Below are 21,142 nucleotides of genomic sequence, written 5' to 3'. Positions count from 1 at the left end.
CATATCGTCTCTTCTTCAGTATATTAAATAGAGTCAAATAAGCAAAAACAAAATGACTCTCATACAGCACACTGGTAATAGTTAACACATTGAAAACAAGGACTGCAGTTGTGGCAGACGTGGGATATTATTCACCCTGAAAAAGTAAATATACCTTCAGAGGCACACTTCAGTCTGAATATGCAGGTCAATGTATGTACTGATGTCTCTAAGGTGTATTGTGATGGGGGGCAGGGGAGTAGGGGACTAGAGTAGGGCCTCAGAAGATAGAAGCAGAGATTGGTCTGGCTCTCATGATCATTTTACTTTCACCCTAACAGATAAGGAGCCAGTTAGCCTGATGACACTCCAACTGTAGCTGTCAACAAAGGAAAAGAAGACTTTCATCATTAAAGCCAGAATAGCCCACCTATGGCTACTGGACTGATCACTACCAGTCAACTCACACAATGGACACAGGAAGGAGTGGTGACAATTGGGTCACTGTTCATAGATAAGGCATTAGCAGATCATGGAAATGTCTCTCGTACACTTGGTGTCCCCCAGACCTTGTTTATTCTACATCAGGTGTCGCCAATGAGTAGCTCGGGAGCTACTGGCAGCTCGCCAGTACCCTGAAAGTAACTCTCAGAGTTGAAGACAAGCCAAGACAATCTCAGAGAGTCTATGCATATTAAAGAAGGCAGCACCACTCATCTCAAAACACTTGAAGTGAAAGCCAACCAAAGCAATAACAGACCCTTTTAGTAACACTCAAACACAAACTGAGTTGGGTTACGGGTCTGCCACATGACCATCTGTATCCACTCTAACTCTAAATCACAAGGAGATTGGCCATGTTATACGCCTTGTTCTTTCAGTCCCAGCACATATGAGAACAATGCACTATCAAAGAATGACAGTAGTAATCAGTGCTGACCCACCAAAGTGTGGGACTGTAGGACCCGGAGAGAAAATTTGTTAGGAGCATGATCAACCCAAGAGCTGAGAGGAGCAGAGTGTGGATCCAAAGCAAATAAAAAATAATAGCCTCATCTGCATTTATTTATGTGTCGCATGTCTGATATGGTGTCGCTCCCTAATAAACAGTGTTGTTTCCTGGAAGCTACTTCTAGAGTCAAGGACCGACAAATGTGTATGCTGGCCTGCATCATAAGGGTTTTATCTTTGGTGCAATTGTTTCCGTTCATGGCATAATAGTGCCCATGCTGTAATAATGGTCATCCTTGACTATTACAGGTATTTTTTAGTGTAGTTTTCCAATACCAGCTGCCATCATTGACATATTGACTGGCCTTTTTTTAGCCACCCCTGACAAAATTATGACTGTTTTTTGCATAAAAATGGCCATAACTGATATACGTTGGGCATCCTGGATGTTATGATGCCCAGCCTTGGAACGTTGGCCCTGGTATTACGGTGGGCATTATTTGCATCACAAAAGCATACTTGGAGCTATGGTGAGAATCCATTACCTATAATTGTAATACCTGGGCACTTTAAATCTATCTGTCTATGTGAGGCATTTTTACATGATAGTACTGATATTTGTGGATTGTGTGTTTTCTCAAATTTAAAACTGATATTTTAATGGCAAATATGTTTTTTAGAAAAGATTTTTATTCTGGAAACTGAGTTTGTTTGCCCAAAATGGAAAGTGGTATTTGCGAGAAAAAAAATGCGTATTTTCTATAACTAATGCTGACGAAGACAAAATGTTTTATTTCTAAAACACATTTAAAGTTGATAGCCGAATGCTAATGCAAGCTGAGTTGGGGGGGACTTACTTCTCTAGTTCTGTCCTCTGTTCCGCAGAGCATTTGATAATTTGAATGTAACTTCATTAGTGAGGGGGTGGCATTTCATAGTGAGAAATGCTTTCCTGCTATTTCTGCTGGTAACCTTATCTTGAATGCTTGGGTGATTACTACTGACAATCGTGCTTAGAGTGGTCATAGTGTAATGTTAACACATGTTGCCACTACTTTACAGTGATAACATATGCTAGTAGCTCAGCAGGACTTTCCTTGAGCAGAAGTAGCTCTCAACACAGAAATGGTTGGAGACCCCTGTTCTACATGCTGCCATCTCCCATTATATTAAACAACACTGGTCCTCTGATGGAGTGGAGCCTTCTACTCATGAACTAACACATGCGATACATTTAATGGGTGAAGGGCAACACCTTACCAGCTGGTTATATAAAGGTATTAGGGCACATGCAAAAATATCGCTCACCCCTCTGTGCGCAAAGTGGGAGGGAGATTTGGCCAGGAATTTTACGGAAAAAGAATGGGCAACTATATTAGTATTTCCTAAAAAGGTATCTAGGAATGCTAAATTTAAGTGTATACAGTGTATGATCTTACATAGGGCATATCTTACGCCACGCCGTATTAATAGTATGTTTCCGGATGCCCGACTCCCCGATGTCAGGAACCTGATGCGGATATACTCCATGTGTTGTGGGGGTCACCGCGTCTAAGGGGATACTGGCACAAAATAGGATACCTAATACAAGAACTAACGGGCACTAATGTCTGGACTACTCCAGAGAGCTGCCTATTGGGTTTAGACCATTGCCCGAAAGGGAAGAACGTACGGTATAGGTTTGCAGACATGGCCATCCTTATAGCAAAGTGCGCTATTACTCTGAGATGGAAATCAGCCCTTCCCCCACACCACTCACCTGACACACAGAGATGACTCGCTGGGGCAGCGCAGAGAGTGCTATAATACGAAAAGAAGAATCCAGAGGCTTACGTAAAATACCCATATCTATGGACTGGGATCAGATGCTCAAATCATTAAAAACTATAGATCCACTAGAATACCCAGTTTCCAAAGATGTAGTTCCATCTTCCCTGGTAACGCCTGCCTCTACGATTATACCCGATTAAAGTTATATACTGAGAGAAACTGCAATGCTTAGATGATGTTTGAGATACAGTAATCTCGAATCCTACAGCTATGTATGAGCTCACATACCTCCTTAGAGAATGTTAGCTTGTGTGGAGGCCAGAAAAATGGGTGGGGGGAAAATCCTTAGATTAAGGACTGTTAAGTTGTAATGTTATGAGTAGAACTAAATCGCATAAACCATGGATGTTTGTAAACTGTGGCGGTCACCTTATGTGGAATATGATGGACCACTTGGACACTGGAAAATATTTTGATTTTGTAAAGAAAAACTGCCTCTGCATATGTATGTACCATCAAACGATAATTACATTTGTATATATCATTTGTTTGTAATAAAATCAATAAAAATGTATTTAAAAAAAAAAGTCAGAAAAGCCTATTCAAATCAATGGCTCTCATAGAGAAGCAATGACAAATTTAAAAGTTAGTGCCTGTGACATTGGGGAGAAGACCTAATTGCTTTGCCAATACTCTGCCCCCGAGGACTTCTGAGTGGTTGCACAAATAGCAGACATCTTGCCAGCCTTTTTATTGTGATATAAGGAAAAAAAACAAGATGGCTGCTGAACGTAGTTGAACAAAGCAGACATCTTGGAATGCTTTTTCTTAAAGCATAAGAAAAAACAACTGATGTTTGTCATCTTGCGAGTGCACCTACACAGGCATCTCACATATGGGTGACCATCTCTGAATGGTCTAAAATCTAAGTAAAGATGTTCACCTGCTGATACAGCATGGAACTGCAGTCAAGGCATCAGGAGTTGGAGGGCAAACAGGCACACAAGCAATTCTCCTACAAACATGTCAACATACCTTTCACTTACACACACAATGCTGTTGCAAACATACATGAATATTGTGGTGGTAGCATCAGTGGAGGTGGAGACAATAGTATTAGTGGTGATAGTAGTAATGGTGGTGATAATGGCAGCAGTACCAGTGGAGATGGTTTGGTTAGTAGTGGCCGTGGTGGTGGTACCGATAGCGATAATGGTAGTAGTGAGGGTGGTGACAATGATTGTGCTAAAGGTGGAGATGGTGTTAGTGGCGATGGAGATGACGATACAGACAGCGGTGGTGATGATATAACTGGTGCAGGTGGAAGGAGTAGTGACGGTGATTATGACGATGACAGTAGTAGTATTGATGTGATAGTGGTAGTCCAGTTTATGGTGATGTTGGTTGTAATGATGGTGGTGGAGATAGTGGTAGTGGCAATTGCAGTGGTGGTAATGGTAGTCGTAATGTTAATAATATTGATAGTACTAAAAATAGTGGTAATGGCTGTGGTGGTGCATTTATTCCTGAAAGGTAATCAAAATGGAAACAATGGTGGTTTTGATGGCAGGTGGTGGAAATAATGGTGAAGATAATAATGGGGGCTGTAATGGTGGTTCTAGTGTTAGTTAAAATGGCGGTGGTAAATGAGCTGGTAATCATAAGTGATGATTGTGTTAATGATGATAGTGGTGGTGGTGATAGTAGTAGTGATATTAATGCTGGCAGCAAGTATTCATGTGGATGTAAATTGTAGTGATAATGGTGTAATGGCAATGCTGGTAGGTGTGGTAATGATGGTTTGTTAATGGCAGTGAGGTGATGCTATTGGTGCTAGGGACAGTTACGGTAATGATACAAATGGCAATGGTGTTGGTGGTAGTTGCATTGTTGAGGTTTATTGTGATAGGGTGGTAATGGTGTTAGTAATTTTGGTGGTAAAGAAGTTGAAGGTAACGGTGATGGTAGTAGCAGTAACAGTAGTGGGTAATGGTGCTAATAGTAGAGATAACTGGTGGTTGTAACACTGGGAGGGGGAATGGTGGTGGTAAAGTTTGAGGTGTTGGAAATGGTAATGATGGTAATCATAGTGGTGGCGACAATTGTCATTCTCATAGTAGTAGTGGTGGTAGTGATAATAGTGGTGCTAAAGGTGATAATGGAACTGGTGTCCCTTCTAAAGATGGAGGTAACTGTGGTTGGAACAGTGGTGGTAAAGGTTGTTGTATTGGTACTGGTAAAAGTGATAATGGTTCTGCTGTAGATGGGGGCAGGGTTGCTGCATGGTACATGCGCACAACTGCTTGCCAAGGCCGCACTGGTTAAGAGTCATGCAACAATGAGGGATGGTAGAGGCTGGCGTGAAATCCATCACATGAAGGATACATATCAAAGAAGGTGCCTGCCTGGGAAGGAGCAGGGAAGGTGCAGAGAAGAAGCGAGGAATCAAGATAAGACTTGTGTCTGAAAGTTCTGCTTTATTGTTTATTTACATCCTTATCTGTATATACATGGACTGCAGTGTTGCAGCAAGGGCAGCACTGCCAGCAGTGAGGATGACCTTGTCAGGTTTGTGCTTCTTTACACGATTCTTTGCATATACACACACGCAATACAATAGCAGCAGTGGAAAAATAAATAATCAGAAAAGCAGTGACTCTGTAAAGAGTAATATTCTAGCTGCAGCAGGGAATTTAGCTCCAAAGCTATGATTTTTTTTCTAAAGATACAAATTTGAAGAAGCAGCCAAAAACACACCCTAAGCACTGTCAGTTTTACTGTGAGAATGTTAATATTGCCTCAGTGGCAAGAACACAGCTGCTGAAATTCAAGAAAACAGTCCTGCCTAGAAATTCTGCTTTATGTTTATTTGTGTCTTTCACTGCGCCGATTACAATGCTGCAATGTTAAAGGTCATTGCTTCTATGCTCTATGTTCTGATTCGGTTTCATTTTTAAATTTGTTTTGAAAATATACCAAGCACTTGTTTAATCTTCACTCTTTACTAAACAGCAGCGACAGAGAGAGTGTGGGTGGCGACAGAGAGCGTGTGGGTGGGGAAAAAACAACAGTGGTAACGGAGGGGAGGGGGTAGAGAAAAAGAAGGGGGACAGTGTGCCAGCAACAGAGATGAACGTGTACCATGAGATACATACACATGGGTGGGGGGCAGCCAGAGGGCAAGGCAACACGTCAGGGGGAGGGAGTTGGGCGATTGTCAACAATGTGGAGCATGGGGCAGCAGAACGTGGGAGAGAAAACAACTTGGTGTGCTGGGGGTGGGAAGAGAGGCACACAAGAGAGACAGTTGGAAATCACATGCACTTGCAACCCTCATGGAGTGCTTCACGAAAAAGAAAACAATAGTTCCTGAAAAGAGGACCCAGGTAGAGGCATGGAAGGAGTCAGTCAGAAATATGGTAAAAAGGCTATGCTGTATGGGAGTGACAAACACAAGCTGAGCGAGCTAAAGAAAATAAACCCAGCAAATCGAGGAAAAAAAAGCAAATGTGATTTGACAAAAAACTAGTTACTTACCTATACACTGTGGTTCTCCAGTACTGATATCTTTCATAGATTCACATGCTTGAATCTTCCCCGCCGTCATGGTGGAAGTCCATGATAACGGGGAAGATTCAAGCATGTGAATCTATAAAATATATCAATACCAGAGAAACTACAAAGCCAATGGTAACCAATGAGCAGAATGCATTCCTATGTCCACAGTATGTCTTTGCAAACAGACTGCTGAACTGTCTGTTAGGCCAAATACAGTCATTGGTAGATCCCACTGTAGAGGATTTGCTGCTGTGGAGAAGAGGGTAATGGGAGATGTTGGAAGGTCTATCCCACTAGCAATGCACCTTCCTCGAATCGGCTTCCAGGTAGGTCCCAGTCTCCTGCCAATTTTCTGAGTTTTTCTGGAAAATGTTCTAAATCCCAGGTTTTGAATTTTGTTAGGAGGGATCCACTTTTGGATGACACCAATGGTCCAGAACCTGGGGGCACCACTTTGGGGCTAGGACACACTCCAGCAGGGATCAGCAGCAGCAGGCAGGTATGTTACAGGCTCTCTGGAGTTGGTTGGCCCCTGTAGGTCAGAACTAGAAATTGCTTCTGCACTATATTTGTGGAAACATTGAAGGTTGATATCAGATGGCATATATATATATTGACCATAAAGACATATACGTGACTGCCAAACCAGCCAGTATCATAAGGGTGTGATTTCTCAGCTGGCCTCAAATCGAAGGGCATGTACGTTCATTTACAGGATCACTCCAGTGTGACAGGCCATGTAAAATTGATATGCCTCTGCATACTGTTCCAGTGCAAGGAAGGTGAGGCCTTGATGAAAAAAACAGACCTTATGAGTCAGCACAGGACCTTTGGTCAGAGGAAAGGAATTTTTTGTTACCAGAGACTTGAAACCTTTCCGCTGTGTGAAGCCGATTGGGGAATTCATTGGTGGAACAGTCTACCAAAAATTATTAGGTGAGAATGAAAACTTAGACATTTGAAAGCACATTGAAGGCTATACTCTTCTAGGGTCCTTGTTCTCAATGGCAAAGATGACAGGTGATTATATGAGGCACTTTACAATCATAATAAATATATACACTGGCAGGTGCTGTACTGAATGTGAAGTGAGACAGGCGCCGTGTAATATATATGTTAGCCTTTTATAGTAAAAAGATGACTGCTGACTTTACTTATGGCCTGCAATGTGGCCTTTGATAATCTTCTGCAACTTAGGGTATCATTTCTTTGAATATTTGTCTAAAAGCAATGGTGACTTTGAATTAGACACTGCAGAAGTAGACTTGCTTACCCTTTGGGGTTTCCGCTCTTGTCTACCCATCATAAACGAAAGACAGTCAGAATTGTGAACCCCAATAGGTGTAAGAAGAAAGGCTACTTACTTTGGCGGAAGAATCACTGTGTTTCCTTTTGGCAATCTGAAATCAGCAGAATTGTGTCCTAAAACTGTAGCGTTATAGACCAAAGATTTCGAGCTTGGGTTTTTCAAACGGACCTGTGCACAAAATATAAACAAGGAACCTCATTGTTTGTAATAAATGTAAAAATACTGAAAGGTGTTTAGTGTGACAAAATAACAGATTCCTTAAAACAGAGTGCACTCTTTAATTTTCACCGGTGATACCTCATCCTTTTAGTACTACTAATGGGAGGGACCATGGACAGACATGCAATAGTATAATGGGTATTGCTGCACTTTAAACACAGAAAACACAAGTACTCAATACCATTTAAAGTTCAATTTTGGCGGTGAAAAATATTCGCTTTGTTCCTTTATTTTTACATAATATTGTATTTTAGTTTATATTTTATTGTAGGAAGTGTTACCTCAATATAATACCTCAAAACAATCTATAAAAGTGAAGAACAGAATAAGAAAACCATACAAATATAGCATATGATCTGCTTCCTTGAAACCTCTTTTTCAGATGACAGTCATTCACTACCTGCATCCATGTATAATTTTTAAATACATTTTTTTTTTTTAATTTTATAAATCACTATGCTGCTAGCCACATCTATAAAACGAAGATAGGCTAAATACTGACTTCTGCGACCTGTGTCTTTCGCATGATCTTCACGCTTAAGATGCGGGAGCATAAGTAGACGCTCACCTGCTACACCTTCGATTCACGCGCAACTAACTGGGTCAAACTTTGCCGCTTTGATTGGCACGCTAATAACTCTGGGACTGCTCTACAGCCATTCTGAAAGCTATATACAGACTCTTTTGAAGCACTGGAAATTCAATGTCACTTCAACCTTTTTTCCTTTCATGCTGATCAGATACTTCATCCCTTCTATATTACCACACTACAAGGAAGTAGGCCACATTTTTCTCTCAGATCTTTCAGCAGAGGATTCATCAAATGAACCCATTTCACATATTCCAATCAATGATTATTTCCCATATCATGCTCCTTTTTTCGTGAAATAAGATAAGCCAAAATACATTTCAATTAATTGTTTATATAACAAAGGATCCTCAAAGTCCACGCCCATCAAGCACGCTGCAACAATACTTATATCATGGAAAGTGCTTAGTGCTTCATGTGCAACTATAAATATTTTAAAATATTTAACATCCTTTGATGTTTTTCTCTAGCATCAGCTGTTTGAACTGCAGGCTTGATCTAACCCAATTCTTTTAATACGGCACGTCAAATTCACTTTTGCTTCTTTCACATTTTCCTGTACATTTTTCCATCTCGCCGCGGCAGTTATTTGCCATAGATGTAAATGGAATGTCCCTTGGATCAAAGAAGTAATACTGTAGCGCACCCTCTCCTTGAAGGCTCATGCTCACTAAATCTACTTCCAAATGCATCAACTCTCTACTTGAGAAAGGGACTTCTCTTCATCTCAAGCCCCAAGCCTCTATCATCTTCAGACAGACTTTAACCACTGGTGCCCACGAAGGAGATAACAGTGGTGCTAATTTCAGCTGGTTCACTTTGCGATTAAAAGTGATGGAAAGACTGCCATAGCCCTCCCACAACAACCCTGGTCCTAGTTTCATTGCTGCTAAAGGACTTGACCAGGATACAGAAGGTGAAAAAATCAACCTAGATAGAGTGCTGTACTACCTTTAAGTTTTGGCCTTTTACCCATCAAACTCCCCCCAGTTTTTTCATCTAAAATGATTTTATTCTGCAATAATTACTGTTAGTTTATTCAGGAACATAAGGATTTCGGGGGCCATGGACCAAACACGTTTTGGGGGCCCCTGTTTGTAACAGCTTTGAATTTATGATTCTATTTCAGCTCTTTCATGCCCCGGCCACTGACATGTCACAGGCACACTGGTCCAAATTCTGAATGAATTTACATCTAATATTCAGAGATAGTGACGTGTTTTCAATATTGTAATCAGCAGCAGCTCACTGATATTATTGCTAAGAGTCTTTGTGACCCCCTTCTGTTTCTCATAGGTGAGGGTCTGTTTTGATCTAAAAGAAACTGTTTTTATGGATGTTGCATGATGTTGAAAAACGAATAATTCTCTGCCAAATGTATGTAATAGACTCCAATACATCACCGACATAAAAAATAAAGAAAAACGGTATTTAAAATATTCTGTTAACAATAATTCAAGGTCATCAGGGAAAGGACAGAGCTGGCTCTTTGGGGGGGGGGGGGCGAAAGGCTGGGGCCCTGGGCCAAGGCCCACTTTGCCAATACCTTAAGCCCTCTCTGAGTTTAGTAGTATGGCAGTACATTTTAACAGCCACAATTTTTCTGCGAGTTCTGCCTGAGGCCTTTTCTAAATGAAGGGGTTTGTCCACTTTTTGTCTTATATACCACCCAGTCAAGAAAAAACCTCCTTGTCAACAAACCATTCAAACCGATGCACCTTTCATACCAAGGGGATGAGGATGGACAGCAGCAGCATAAAACACAAATAAGAAGAAATAAATCAGACAAGTTTATTAGACATGATAAAAACGATGTACACAATCAAAAATGTTGATAATGCAACAGAAAACAATTTCATTGTATCAGTGTATGAGTATTAAAAAACATTTAGTACAATCAAAATTAAAAACGACCTATACAGTAATGAAAAACACAACATTAAAATTGGGAACAGCATACACCTCTTGGTGTGATATGAATGGAGTTTGATTGTTGCTTGGATAGGGTGAGAATGGATGGAATACGGAGGATGCTCTTGGACAGCTGGCATTTTTTAAGAAGAAATAACACTGATAATTATTGGTAGAGACACAATATGTTAATAATAATTGTTTTTATGTTATGTTCCTTATAGGGCTACAATTATTGGGACTACATAATGTCTTTTTGTATCTCTATAGGATTTTAACTATTGGGACTGTACTATACTATTCCTGAAGAAGGTGCTGGCTGTGAATCTAGGCCCACCGAAACGCGTTGATGCTTTTAAAAAGGAAACCACTTAAAATCTAGCAATATTGGTCTGTGTGACATATAATCGAAAAGGACACTGATTCGGGTCACAATTAATGCAATTTTTTGATTTGGTGATTTCCTTATGTCAATAGGATTACAAGTATAATATCTTCCTTGTATGCTGTTTCCAATTTTAATGTTGTGTTTTTCATTACTGTATAGGTCGTTTTTAATTTTGATTGTACTAAATGTTTTTTAATACTCATACACTGATACAATGAAATTGTTTTCTGTTGCATTATCAACATTTTTGATTGTGTACATCGTTTTTATCATGTCTAATAAACTTGTCTGATTTATTTCTTCTTATTTGTGTTTTATGCTGCTGCTGTCCATCCTCATCCCCTTGGTATGAAAGGTGCATCGGTTTGAATGGTTTGTTGACAAGGAGGTTTTTTCTTGACTGAGGTCTTATCTGGTGCCCCTCTCCTTTGTTATTGGGGTCCCTCTCCCGTTTTCTGAAATTATATACCACCCAGAGCAGACCAGCCGCAGATGGGTTCTAAGTGAAATATTTCGATAGCAGACGCTGTGCATGCATATTCATTAGAGAAATTGCATACAATATATATACTTCAAAAATAGGAAAATAATCTAAACGTCATATTATCTGCAGATTTCAGGTTATTGCGTGAAAAAAGGAAGATTAATTGAAAAAACAGAGTGCCACACTCGAATGAATGGATGGGTTCCAGTCCCTTTCTCGCTGTAGAGTTATGTATTCGGACGCAGGGACCTTCCCATTAATGCGTCCCGAGTTTGTGCCAAAGGAACATAATTAAGCTTAGGATAAATATTCCACATTTATGGCAAAGGCCCGAGACAAATAAGCCATTAACACATTATTTATTTGTTCCGCGAGTAAGGAAAAGACGCGTTTTGTTTTCTTCCAATTCGCACTACATCTTTTCAGTTTGTCGTCAGTTCCATTAAAGCAGATCTGATTCACAGTGTGACATGGGAAGTAATGATCTAGATTTCACAATAAAGCGCTGAGGTAACATTGCATTTTACCTCAAAAAGCTGCAAGTAATTTGCAGTGTACAGTACACGCGCTTTTCCATAGATCCTCTGCAGGCAGCTGACACACGCCTGCTCTAGTCCTCCTCGGGCGTGGGTGTAATTGTTGCAGCAGCATGGGCTTATTACTTCTAGGTAACTTGGAGGAGCCGGTGGAAAATTAGAGTCCGAGTCAGTCATAAACATTCCTTTTTGCACTTTAGCACAGCAGAGATTTACAACTTCTTTCCGCACACACGTCTCCATGTTCCGGAACATGTAAACATTATGCACATATATATTCATGGTTTATGTCCGTCTGTCTGAACCCTATGGGAACGGAGTTACCTCTGTTTGGAGTCAGTCGCTGTGGCCTAAACTTTGACAATATATTGCCATTCCCCTTTTTCTTTTCAAGAAAGAATTATTAACTACAACCTTTCCTTCCTCCACACCTTAGCCACAGTTACGAGTGCCATTCTGGCAACCGCGTGCATACCTGCCAACCAGTGCTTGAAACGGGAAAATAGAAGTGCAGGTACTCTGTACCAGATTACCTGCCTGTTTCTGAGAAATGCCGGTACTCGCCAATTAAAGGTATTACGTCTCTTTCTTAAGAAGTGCAGGTACTCAAAATAAAAAAGTGCCGGTACTCAGCACCGGCCCATTTAAAGCACTGCTTCCAACTGACACGGCAACACAGTGTGTCACGCGGTCAGGCTGTGAAGAGCTGAAATCACACATTGGCAGGCAAGACAAGCTGGAAACCACTGCACAAAGTGGCTTTCTATGGAGGCAGTAAGTAGCTAATGTCCATTAAGGGATGTAAAAACACCTCAGTACATTGCAACAGCTTCAGCAACACTTTTTTATGTTTTTTTTGCAAATGGGGGCGGGGCGGCTTGGTTGAAAGCAGTGTGTCTCTAAGGTAGCTCTGGCATGAGACACCTCTCCCTTCAAGGCCCTGTCTTCTCCTCACAGGGTGACATTTATTTACAAGTTGGCAAGACTGCAAACCACTGCTTGGTCAGCTAAAATAATTATGAGTTTGTCAAAATGTATCAACATTTACATGCTTCCTTAAATAAATTGAGGATGGTCAGACTTGCCAAAATTTACCAGGTGAAAGTGCTTGGTAAATTTTAGGACATGAGTATTTTGGTGTGCAAGCACCACAGTCCTCATGTTAATCCCCATTTAAATGGAGAAACTCATAAAAGGCATTATTTATCACATCAAATTAATAATGATTCCCACCTTATTGTTACTTTTTTGGTTCGATAAATCACACCAATACAAAGCCACTTGCAATCACGGCATGACTGAAAACTGATAGTGTTGTTTCACTTCCTTAAATTTACTCCACTGTTACCTCTGGATCATTGAAATGTAAGTCTGGAAAGTAAACAGATGCGGGTACGCATTAGCAGAGGCGGCTCCTCCATGTGGGCGGAGGAGCGTTGGCACACTGCTTTCTCGCAGTGCCAGAGGCAGAAACATAAAATGATATTATAAATACCATTTTATGTTTCTGCTTCTCGCACTGCAGAAAGCAGAAGGGTTTTATTTGGGGGGGGGGGTTCTGCTCCAGGGCAGAGGAGGAGTGTCTTGCCCACTGTGGTGGGCGCTGACTGTTTGGTCGTCCCCAGGGCTGACCAAACCAGTCATACGCATCCCCAAAGACGCCTGTGCAGTCAGCGTCCCAGCCAATCACAATACCCCCATTGCAGCATTGTGATTGGCTTAGGGGAGGGGAGGAAGGTTGCCAGCTTCCTGTGTGGAGGAGAGGACACGGAACGACGCGGGACCGGACCGCGAGGCAAGTTAAATTTTTAAAATGTATTTAAAATTAACCCCCCCTGCACGACTCCCTCCATGCGTGACCCCCCGCCCCCACACCCACGAGTCATGCCAGTTGCGACAGCGCATTAGGTATCCTTATGAAAAGCCACAGTTCTACTAATATGGGTCTACATAACTTGCATTGCTTTATCCCAACAATTCACCTGACCACCCTTGGAACACTCACTTCCACATATCTAAGAGTCATTTATGACTAGATAAACCCTCAATACTTAGCTTAACTTCTGCATGTGTAGCTAACAAATCCTCTTGCAAAACTGCTGGATAAACAGTGAATTGGCGTGTACGTTTCAGTCTCTTGTGTCACAAGTACATGAGATCATCCTCAGGACCATAAGCATTAACGGAGTTTCCCAAAGATCCACCATAATAAATAATTATTTAATGAAGCTCTGCTGAAACTATATAGCGAGAGCAATAGCCAGTCACCTCGTGTACCAGCAAATTGAGTTGAATTTAGTAATTACTTGGTTCCAAATGCCACTATACACACACTTAGCCCTTACCTGACTCACTCATTCTGTTAAATATAAAGTACAACATTAAGCTGACTAGTACCAGCTACGTTTATTATTGTGGGTCATCGTGAAATTCCTTTGACATTTATTGTCCTGAGGATGATCGTGTGTGCTTGTGACATAAGAGACCGAAACATCGACATTGCTCCACTTCTCACACATTCATTATTGCATCCTTGGATTAATTGATGCATACAAAAGACTGATTCCATTTATTAACTGAGTGGGCTTGCCATGTATTATTCTATGATGTTTTAATAAGATCTTTGGTTTACTGCACATGATTAATGTATGTTAAGTTTTCTATTCCTAATGTACCATACAATTCTGAATTTCTCTATTTCAAACAATGTAAGTTATTACTTTGAATTGTTTTGAGTATACAGGTTTCTTTTTTTCTTAACAAATCTATTTGATTAAGCATTTCTGTCCGTCTCTTGATTAATTCTATTTGACAACTATCTAACTGATGCTTAAATAGGTTCACATATGATCCCCTTGCTAGCAATTTATTTTATCAATCCTTGACACCTGAACTGCTTCTATCCCCTTTGTAGACACACTGTGCAGCTGTCGCTCCCTCGGCATAGACCACCTACAGAGTAATCCACCATCCCATTTCTGGAGCACTACCCGCGAGGAAACTCGCCACCTGATCCGAACACTGCCTACAAAAATCAGATTCACCCTTAATCTTAATCCACCATGGGAGTATTATGAAATCAATTAGGCAACATTGATTCTCTAAATATTTTCTGAGTGGTGGGTGTGCTTACTCTCTCCAGCACTTGATCTCGTCCGACAAACATATACAACTGGCTATATGGTCTTCAGCCATGTTTGAATAAAACATACACCTTATATGACTTGCATAGTGGACATGTATTGCTGTGTCAGGTTTTCATGATGTGTTACAAAAAATTACGTTAATCTCATTCTGCCTCATTTTTTATCACAGGTTCTTAGATTAATTCATTGTTTCTCACAGGTCCTAACATTAAAGGCCCTAGAGCTTTTGGTTGGTCACGAACAATAGGAAAGCTTAAATGTTTCAAAAGATTCAGAGTGTTTTGAAGATTCTAAGATTTATAAGGTGTTACGTGTGATACGTTTCTGAGGCTATTTCTGTGCACATAAATGGAATCTCATACTACTAAGCATTTTTTCACTGATAGAATTGCATAAATCACACAAGTCTGGAGCAAGGGATCAGGAGTGTTCTGCTGAATAGTAACTGTTTTTGGTCTAGGCTGATAAAAAGATGAAGAAACCTACAAAACATTAATTTTGCTTCAGTAAAACCAATACAAATGCAAACAACCATCTTTTGTACTATGGTTTCTTAGCTGTCACTAAGATTTAATCAATAATTTAACAGATGATTGGTCCATAATACTACAAAACACAATCCTATGACTTGATGGCGTCTTGTGGAACGGTGGTCAGAGACCTAGGATGATACTAGCACAGAGTTGTAGAGGTGATATTGTGCCTGCCTGGTGGTGTTGGATTGAATTCTACTAGCATTAGGTTAAAGGGGTGACGCTGTGCTCCTCTCATGGGGTTGAATTCAAATTCTCAGTCCCCAATCAAGGTCGGATAAATTAACCACAGGCATGTTTTCCTCCTTTGTCCATAAACATTCTCAAATGTCAATTCCCCAGAGATAAACTGGCAATCCAACTTTTTCAGAAAAAAACAGTAGCCATTTGTTTGTGGTTCAGAGTGAGAGACTACCAATGGATGTCCAAATGTGTTTTTATAACTAACTCTCAATTGCCATTTTTACACTCTTTTTAAGTCATGTTTATCAATGTTTACCCAGTCCAACATTCCAGGGTAAATTCAAGTTGGTACATTATTGGGATGCCAGAAGACCCTTGATGCAACTCTAATAGGTTGAGAGTATGCTGTTTCCTAATACTTAAAAATGTCAGCAATTTAGAAAGGTAAACACACAAACATTACAACAGTATTGTCGCTTGGTGACCTAGGATGAATTTGGATATTTATGATGGCAATTCTACTAAAGAAAATTGAGATTTGCAACCCTTCATAGGTGTGAATATGATGCCCACAGGGTAGCCTCCCCAGCGATGAGGGTGACACTTACTTTATAGTCAATGCTTGAAATTTTCATGAAAATTTGTTAATCCGTTAAAGGAAAAATGAACAGTTGTTTTCATATGAACCCAGAGGCCACCCAGCAACTTTCAGTGAGAAACTTTCAGCGAGGAAAATCCAAAAAGGATTCCAGCTTCATGCTTTTCTGTGGAACTTCCAGGCTAAGTCAGCATTTTTGGGATTCTCTAGGCAAATGATTCTCATCCTAGCATTGACAAGATGAGAATTATGGATCCTGTGCATTGAAGGGTAATAAATGTTTGTTGAGAAAACAAAAAGTGTACTAGCAGATGTATAGCATAGTAAAATTGGCAACCTATCCATAGTAATATATACATTTCAGACAAGACAACATTTCTGAAAACTAACTTTGTTACATTTGTTTTTCAGTTATACATTCTTGAAACATAGCTGGTCATTTTAACTAAGGTTAGTGTTAAACGAATGTCCATATTTTCCATATCTCCAGTTGTGTTGTACGGTTTCCACTTTCTCAGGAGGAACTGTTTGTTGGAAAACATAAATGTTGGAATGATGCCAGACTGATTTCATACAGTCACTCAGAATATGTTGGCCTATTGACCTGCTAGCTCACAGTGCCACCTTATGTACCCCTAACCCTAGCAAGGTAACAAATGTTGTGGTCAACCTCAGAACATGATAAACCTGACTCCCCAAGGAATCGTGGTAACAGATCTACAACCTTTTCATTCAGTTACTCGTGCTCACTCAGAAAGGTACACAAGTAATACACAAAGGGGCGTTTTCAATATTTATTGAACCATTGTGATTCTTGTATAAAATATATTAACTGCAATGATTATTAAATGAAGCAGATAAAAGTGATTAGAAATATAAGAATAGTGAAAAGGATAAATGATGCCACCATCATGCTAAAAAAGTGTATATATGCAGGCATATAAGTACTGTGTATAGTGTACTCCTACCATGCACTCCCCTATCTAGGTGCCTAGGGTGGTTGTTCTGCCATTAATCCTCTACTGGATGATCTAACTCCCCTTTACCTAAAGGCAAGATATGAAGGTCTACGTCTTGGTCACAAGTTGGACATCCCTCCTTGCAGAGAGTAAACAGTAATCCGCTGGGCTAAGACTCCAACACAGCAACGACCTCGCAATGACATCAGAGTGAGTGCTCGTCTAATTTGAGCATGGAAATGTGTTTGTATTTACAATAACATCATCCGTGCTTCCATGTCGAGGCTTCAGCCAGGCCAACATTGTTTATTGTCTTTGTGATAGACATGTTGCCTCATGGACGAATACAAAACACCAACATTTGCGCAATGTGTGTTCAGGCCTTGTACTAGATGTTCAAGTTGTCGCGATAGTGCACTTATGAAGTCGAATTGTAAGCAATGTTGATTTCAGAGAAACTAATCCTGCACTGTCACTCTAGGAAATGTGTGTCAAAAGTCATTGTGTAGAATAAGAAGGCAACTTAAGAATCATGCACATGTAAAATGGCAAGGTTTCTTCTCAGACCTGACCTTGCCACATGACAGAGAGTATGAGTGAGACACCTATTCTGAGACATCTATTCTCCTGTAGTGTTTTTATATTCTTCTCTTTGCATAGTTTTGGCATTTAATGTTAAGGGCGTTGTGAGTAAAATCTATAGCTTTTGAAGCTAGCATATGAGGACCAAGTTGCTGATAATATGTTTTTTTGTGTTAATTATTTAAGAATGGATCAGGTATTTTATGTATTCTGCAGTTGTGACTCTAATGGGGATAGCTTGGCCGCAGGTCTATGTGACCCTGCCTGCACCCTGAATGGGGTAAATGAACAAATCTTCCTGGCTGATTGAATAAAACTTATCAAATTCTCTGTCAGTCCCTGTTTTGTGTATATGTTTTGGTAGCTGGGTGCAGTCAGAAATGGAGAGATTAGGCTCAAAACCTAGTTGAGTGGGTAATTCTGAGCATTTAGTCTTAACTGATGAGTGTGGAAGAGTTATTATCCCTTCTTTGGCCTCCTGAGGGGAAGTCGAAAATTAGAAATAGTGAGTTTAAATATGAAGAATTCATGTCTTTTAAACTTATAAAGCCAGGCTGTATTGAGATATAGTTTATTCTTCTCCTGAAGTTAAACTTCTCTGGCCTCACTTATTTAAAAGTCTGGTTGCTGCTTAGGCTGCGTGTTTTCTTCCTAGTTCTCTGTCTTGAAGATATCTCATCTTGTACCCACCTCAACTGTACCAACTTGAGTTTCTTCTAGACTAAGAGTTGGGCAGAAACAATTTTCACTCTCTGTGAACCATTGGAGGATTTTTAGGATTAAATCCCTTTCTGGCTACAGATGGTGTAGGTGGTGTCCATTTTTAGGTGTAAATATCCACTGCTGATAAGCCTGTTCTCTTACCAAGTATATATATTTCTTATTCACTTACCCTACTTGACAAATGGAAGGGGGATGCACAGTGCTAGGGAATCAATATTTGCTATTTCCAGCACATCATTTGGGCCCTGTTATTTTGTTAACATAAATGTTACAGATATATGAAATCCTGAGGAGAGAGTATTCTTTCTCGTTAGGGTGAATTACTATGCTGTCTCTCCATCACATGCGTACAGCAATGTGGAGTGCTTATTTTTATTTTAGACTTACATGCTGCAGTAGATCCTCTCAGGAAATGTCTTACCTACTGGCAGTAGCACAATCTGTGCAATTCTGAACAGTCCCACAAGGGATCCCTCTTCATTGAGGAATAATCCCAAGTGCGCTCTTCTGTTAAGCATGTAGGTCTAACTAAAGTAAAACTTGAGACGCAGCACAAAACTGGTCTTGTTTTCAAGATCAAGCAACAAATTGTAGACCTCCTTTCTTTGAAAGAACTGCCAGAAATGTTACTATTTGGAATCTCAATCACTGAAGAAGACCCTGGTTAGCACACAGTAATGTGTTGGTGCATGGAGAGGATTTCTTTCATACTGATTAAGTATGCTTAATGGCCCTCCCAAACATTTTCTTGGATAGGGGACATTTTGTAGACACCAAACGTTTAAATTCAGCAATGCTCTCAAGTGACATGAGGATTCTGAGACAATAGAATGGGCGGCAGCCAGCAACTGCTACCTTCGCTGTATTTTTTTTAGAACTTGTTTTTATTGAAACTGTGCACAGCATGTTACATTCCTGGACATCACATGAGAACATCACAATGAAAAGGAGCATGTAGCGAATGCAGTCAGTAAAACATTGAGATGAACCATATATTGAGCCTATGTACGTTGCCGGCGATCCCAGTGCATGAGCATCATGGAAGAGTCAACATCAACATACCACCCAAAGAAAAACATAAAAACCATCAGCAACTGGGGCAGCAGCAGGGCAAGTAGGCTTAAGGGCCCACGGCAGCCAGTCAAGAATAAAAATGGGAACAGGATCCGGAGCCCCGGGTGCCCGAGGGAGACCAGTCACCACCCCCAGACTGGGGCAATAGGAGGGGTGAAGAACAGAGGGTCAGGAGACATAGAGCCCAGCTCTTCAAAAATGGCAGCAACTCATCTAGAATCCAGTGTTCTCATCTGTCACAGGGACACAGCCAATCCCAGGTGGGTTCCAACAGATACCAATAGGGAACCCAGTCAACTCCACCCGCAATGCCTCCGTGTATGTCCCCTCTCTCCATTCCCGTCCTACACCTGCAGAATCTGCAGTGCATCCTTCAGACATTCTAGGAGTTAGTCTCCGGTGTCACCGTAGATGCAGCGCACCTTAGTGTCTGAGAATGTATAGATGGCAGAGCCCTTGGCTCCTCATCAGTTATAAGCCTTTCAAACAAGTCCCCCCCATATTTCTAGGTCACGTTATGCATTGTCATCAGTGCGGACCAATTTTAGTTGCCGCTCTTCGGCCGCTCCCCATTCACTCAAATCAGCCCTCCATTCATCCAGTCTGGGAGGGGATGGGATGTGTTCTATGTAATGCAATGTGGCCCTTAGCCAGCACCAGTCCCTGTAGGACGAACCTATGTCGCATTTGTGTTCCGGTTTTTGGGGTCTGAAGAACATCCAAATGACAGTGCTTAACCAAGAGCTCACCATGGACCCCAGTGACGCCTTGCAGCACACCTAACACCTCTACCCAATAAACTTGCAACATTGCACAATCCCAAGTCATATGGAGCAACGCTGGTGGCTTTAGACCCCACCGAGGGCACAGCAGAGGGAGCACTGCATTAAACTGATGTAGTCTGTGCATCTCTGCGGTGTCAAATATGTTCGATGTAAGTGATGGAACTGCATGAGCTTAAAGTGGGCGTTGCTAGCAACCTCCTGGATCTGCACCAACTCCCTCTGCCATTTGCTATCCATGAGGGGCAGCAGCAGACCTGACAACCACCTGTCCCGGATCTTTGTCACGTCAACCCTATGGTCTGCCTTCAGGGCTTCAAATATGCATGAGATTAGTCCCCTAGAGGAGCCTGAGTCAAACAGTAATTGTAATGTCTGCGTTTCTTCCGGTTCGTCTGAAAAGGCAACCCATAAACCATGGGCTGTGGGGGAGATCTTTGCATTTTACAAAAATTGAGCAGGCAGCAGTTGATAACACTCCATCGCATCTTCAAGCAAAAGAAAGGTACCATTAAAAAAACAGATTTCCTACCATCAAGCAACCCTCAGCATACCACTGTGTAAGATTCATCACATTCTGTATCCGGTGGAAGCTGTGTACCATCAAAGAGGGGGCAGTCGAGCGGATGGGGGCCTTGGGAGCACCAAAGTGACCGTTCGTTCCCAAACCCCTGTGACCTGATGAACTATAATTGGAAAGTCAGCAGGAACCCATGATCCCATCATCAGACATCCAGTGGAGACTGCCTCTTCACCCCATGCTGCCAACAAGATCTTTTCAGAAATCGGGCCCTCAGCACATCAATGTGCTGCATACTGCAGCAATCCCACCAAACTCCATATCTAGCTCAAGTACCTCAAGCTTCAC

The 21,142-nt window shown here is 41.1% G+C and overlaps 1 protein-coding gene across 1 annotated transcript in view; it reads right to left on the bottom strand.

Moving 5' to 3' along the window:
• The window catches only part of CFAP47 (cilia and flagella associated protein 47), a 2,697,962-nt gene that overhangs the window by 1,885,466 nt on the left and 791,354 nt on the right, over window positions 1-21,142 (bottom strand). Inside the window, exon 37 of the mRNA XM_085622577.1 lies at window positions 7,623-7,735. Within this exon, the coding sequence (XP_085478703.1) occupies window positions 7,623-7,735 (113 nt within the window). The remainder of the gene's footprint in view (window positions 1-7,622; window positions 7,736-21,142) is intronic.

The sequence above is a fragment of the Triturus cristatus genome, chromosome 8 (genome assembly GCF_964204655.1).
Source record: "Triturus cristatus chromosome 8, aTriCri1.1, whole genome shotgun sequence".
NCBI lineage: Eukaryota > Metazoa > Chordata > Amphibia > Caudata > Salamandridae > Triturus > Triturus cristatus.
Note: the sequence above shows the minus strand (reverse complement) of the source record. Positions and strands in the feature narration are given on the sequence as shown.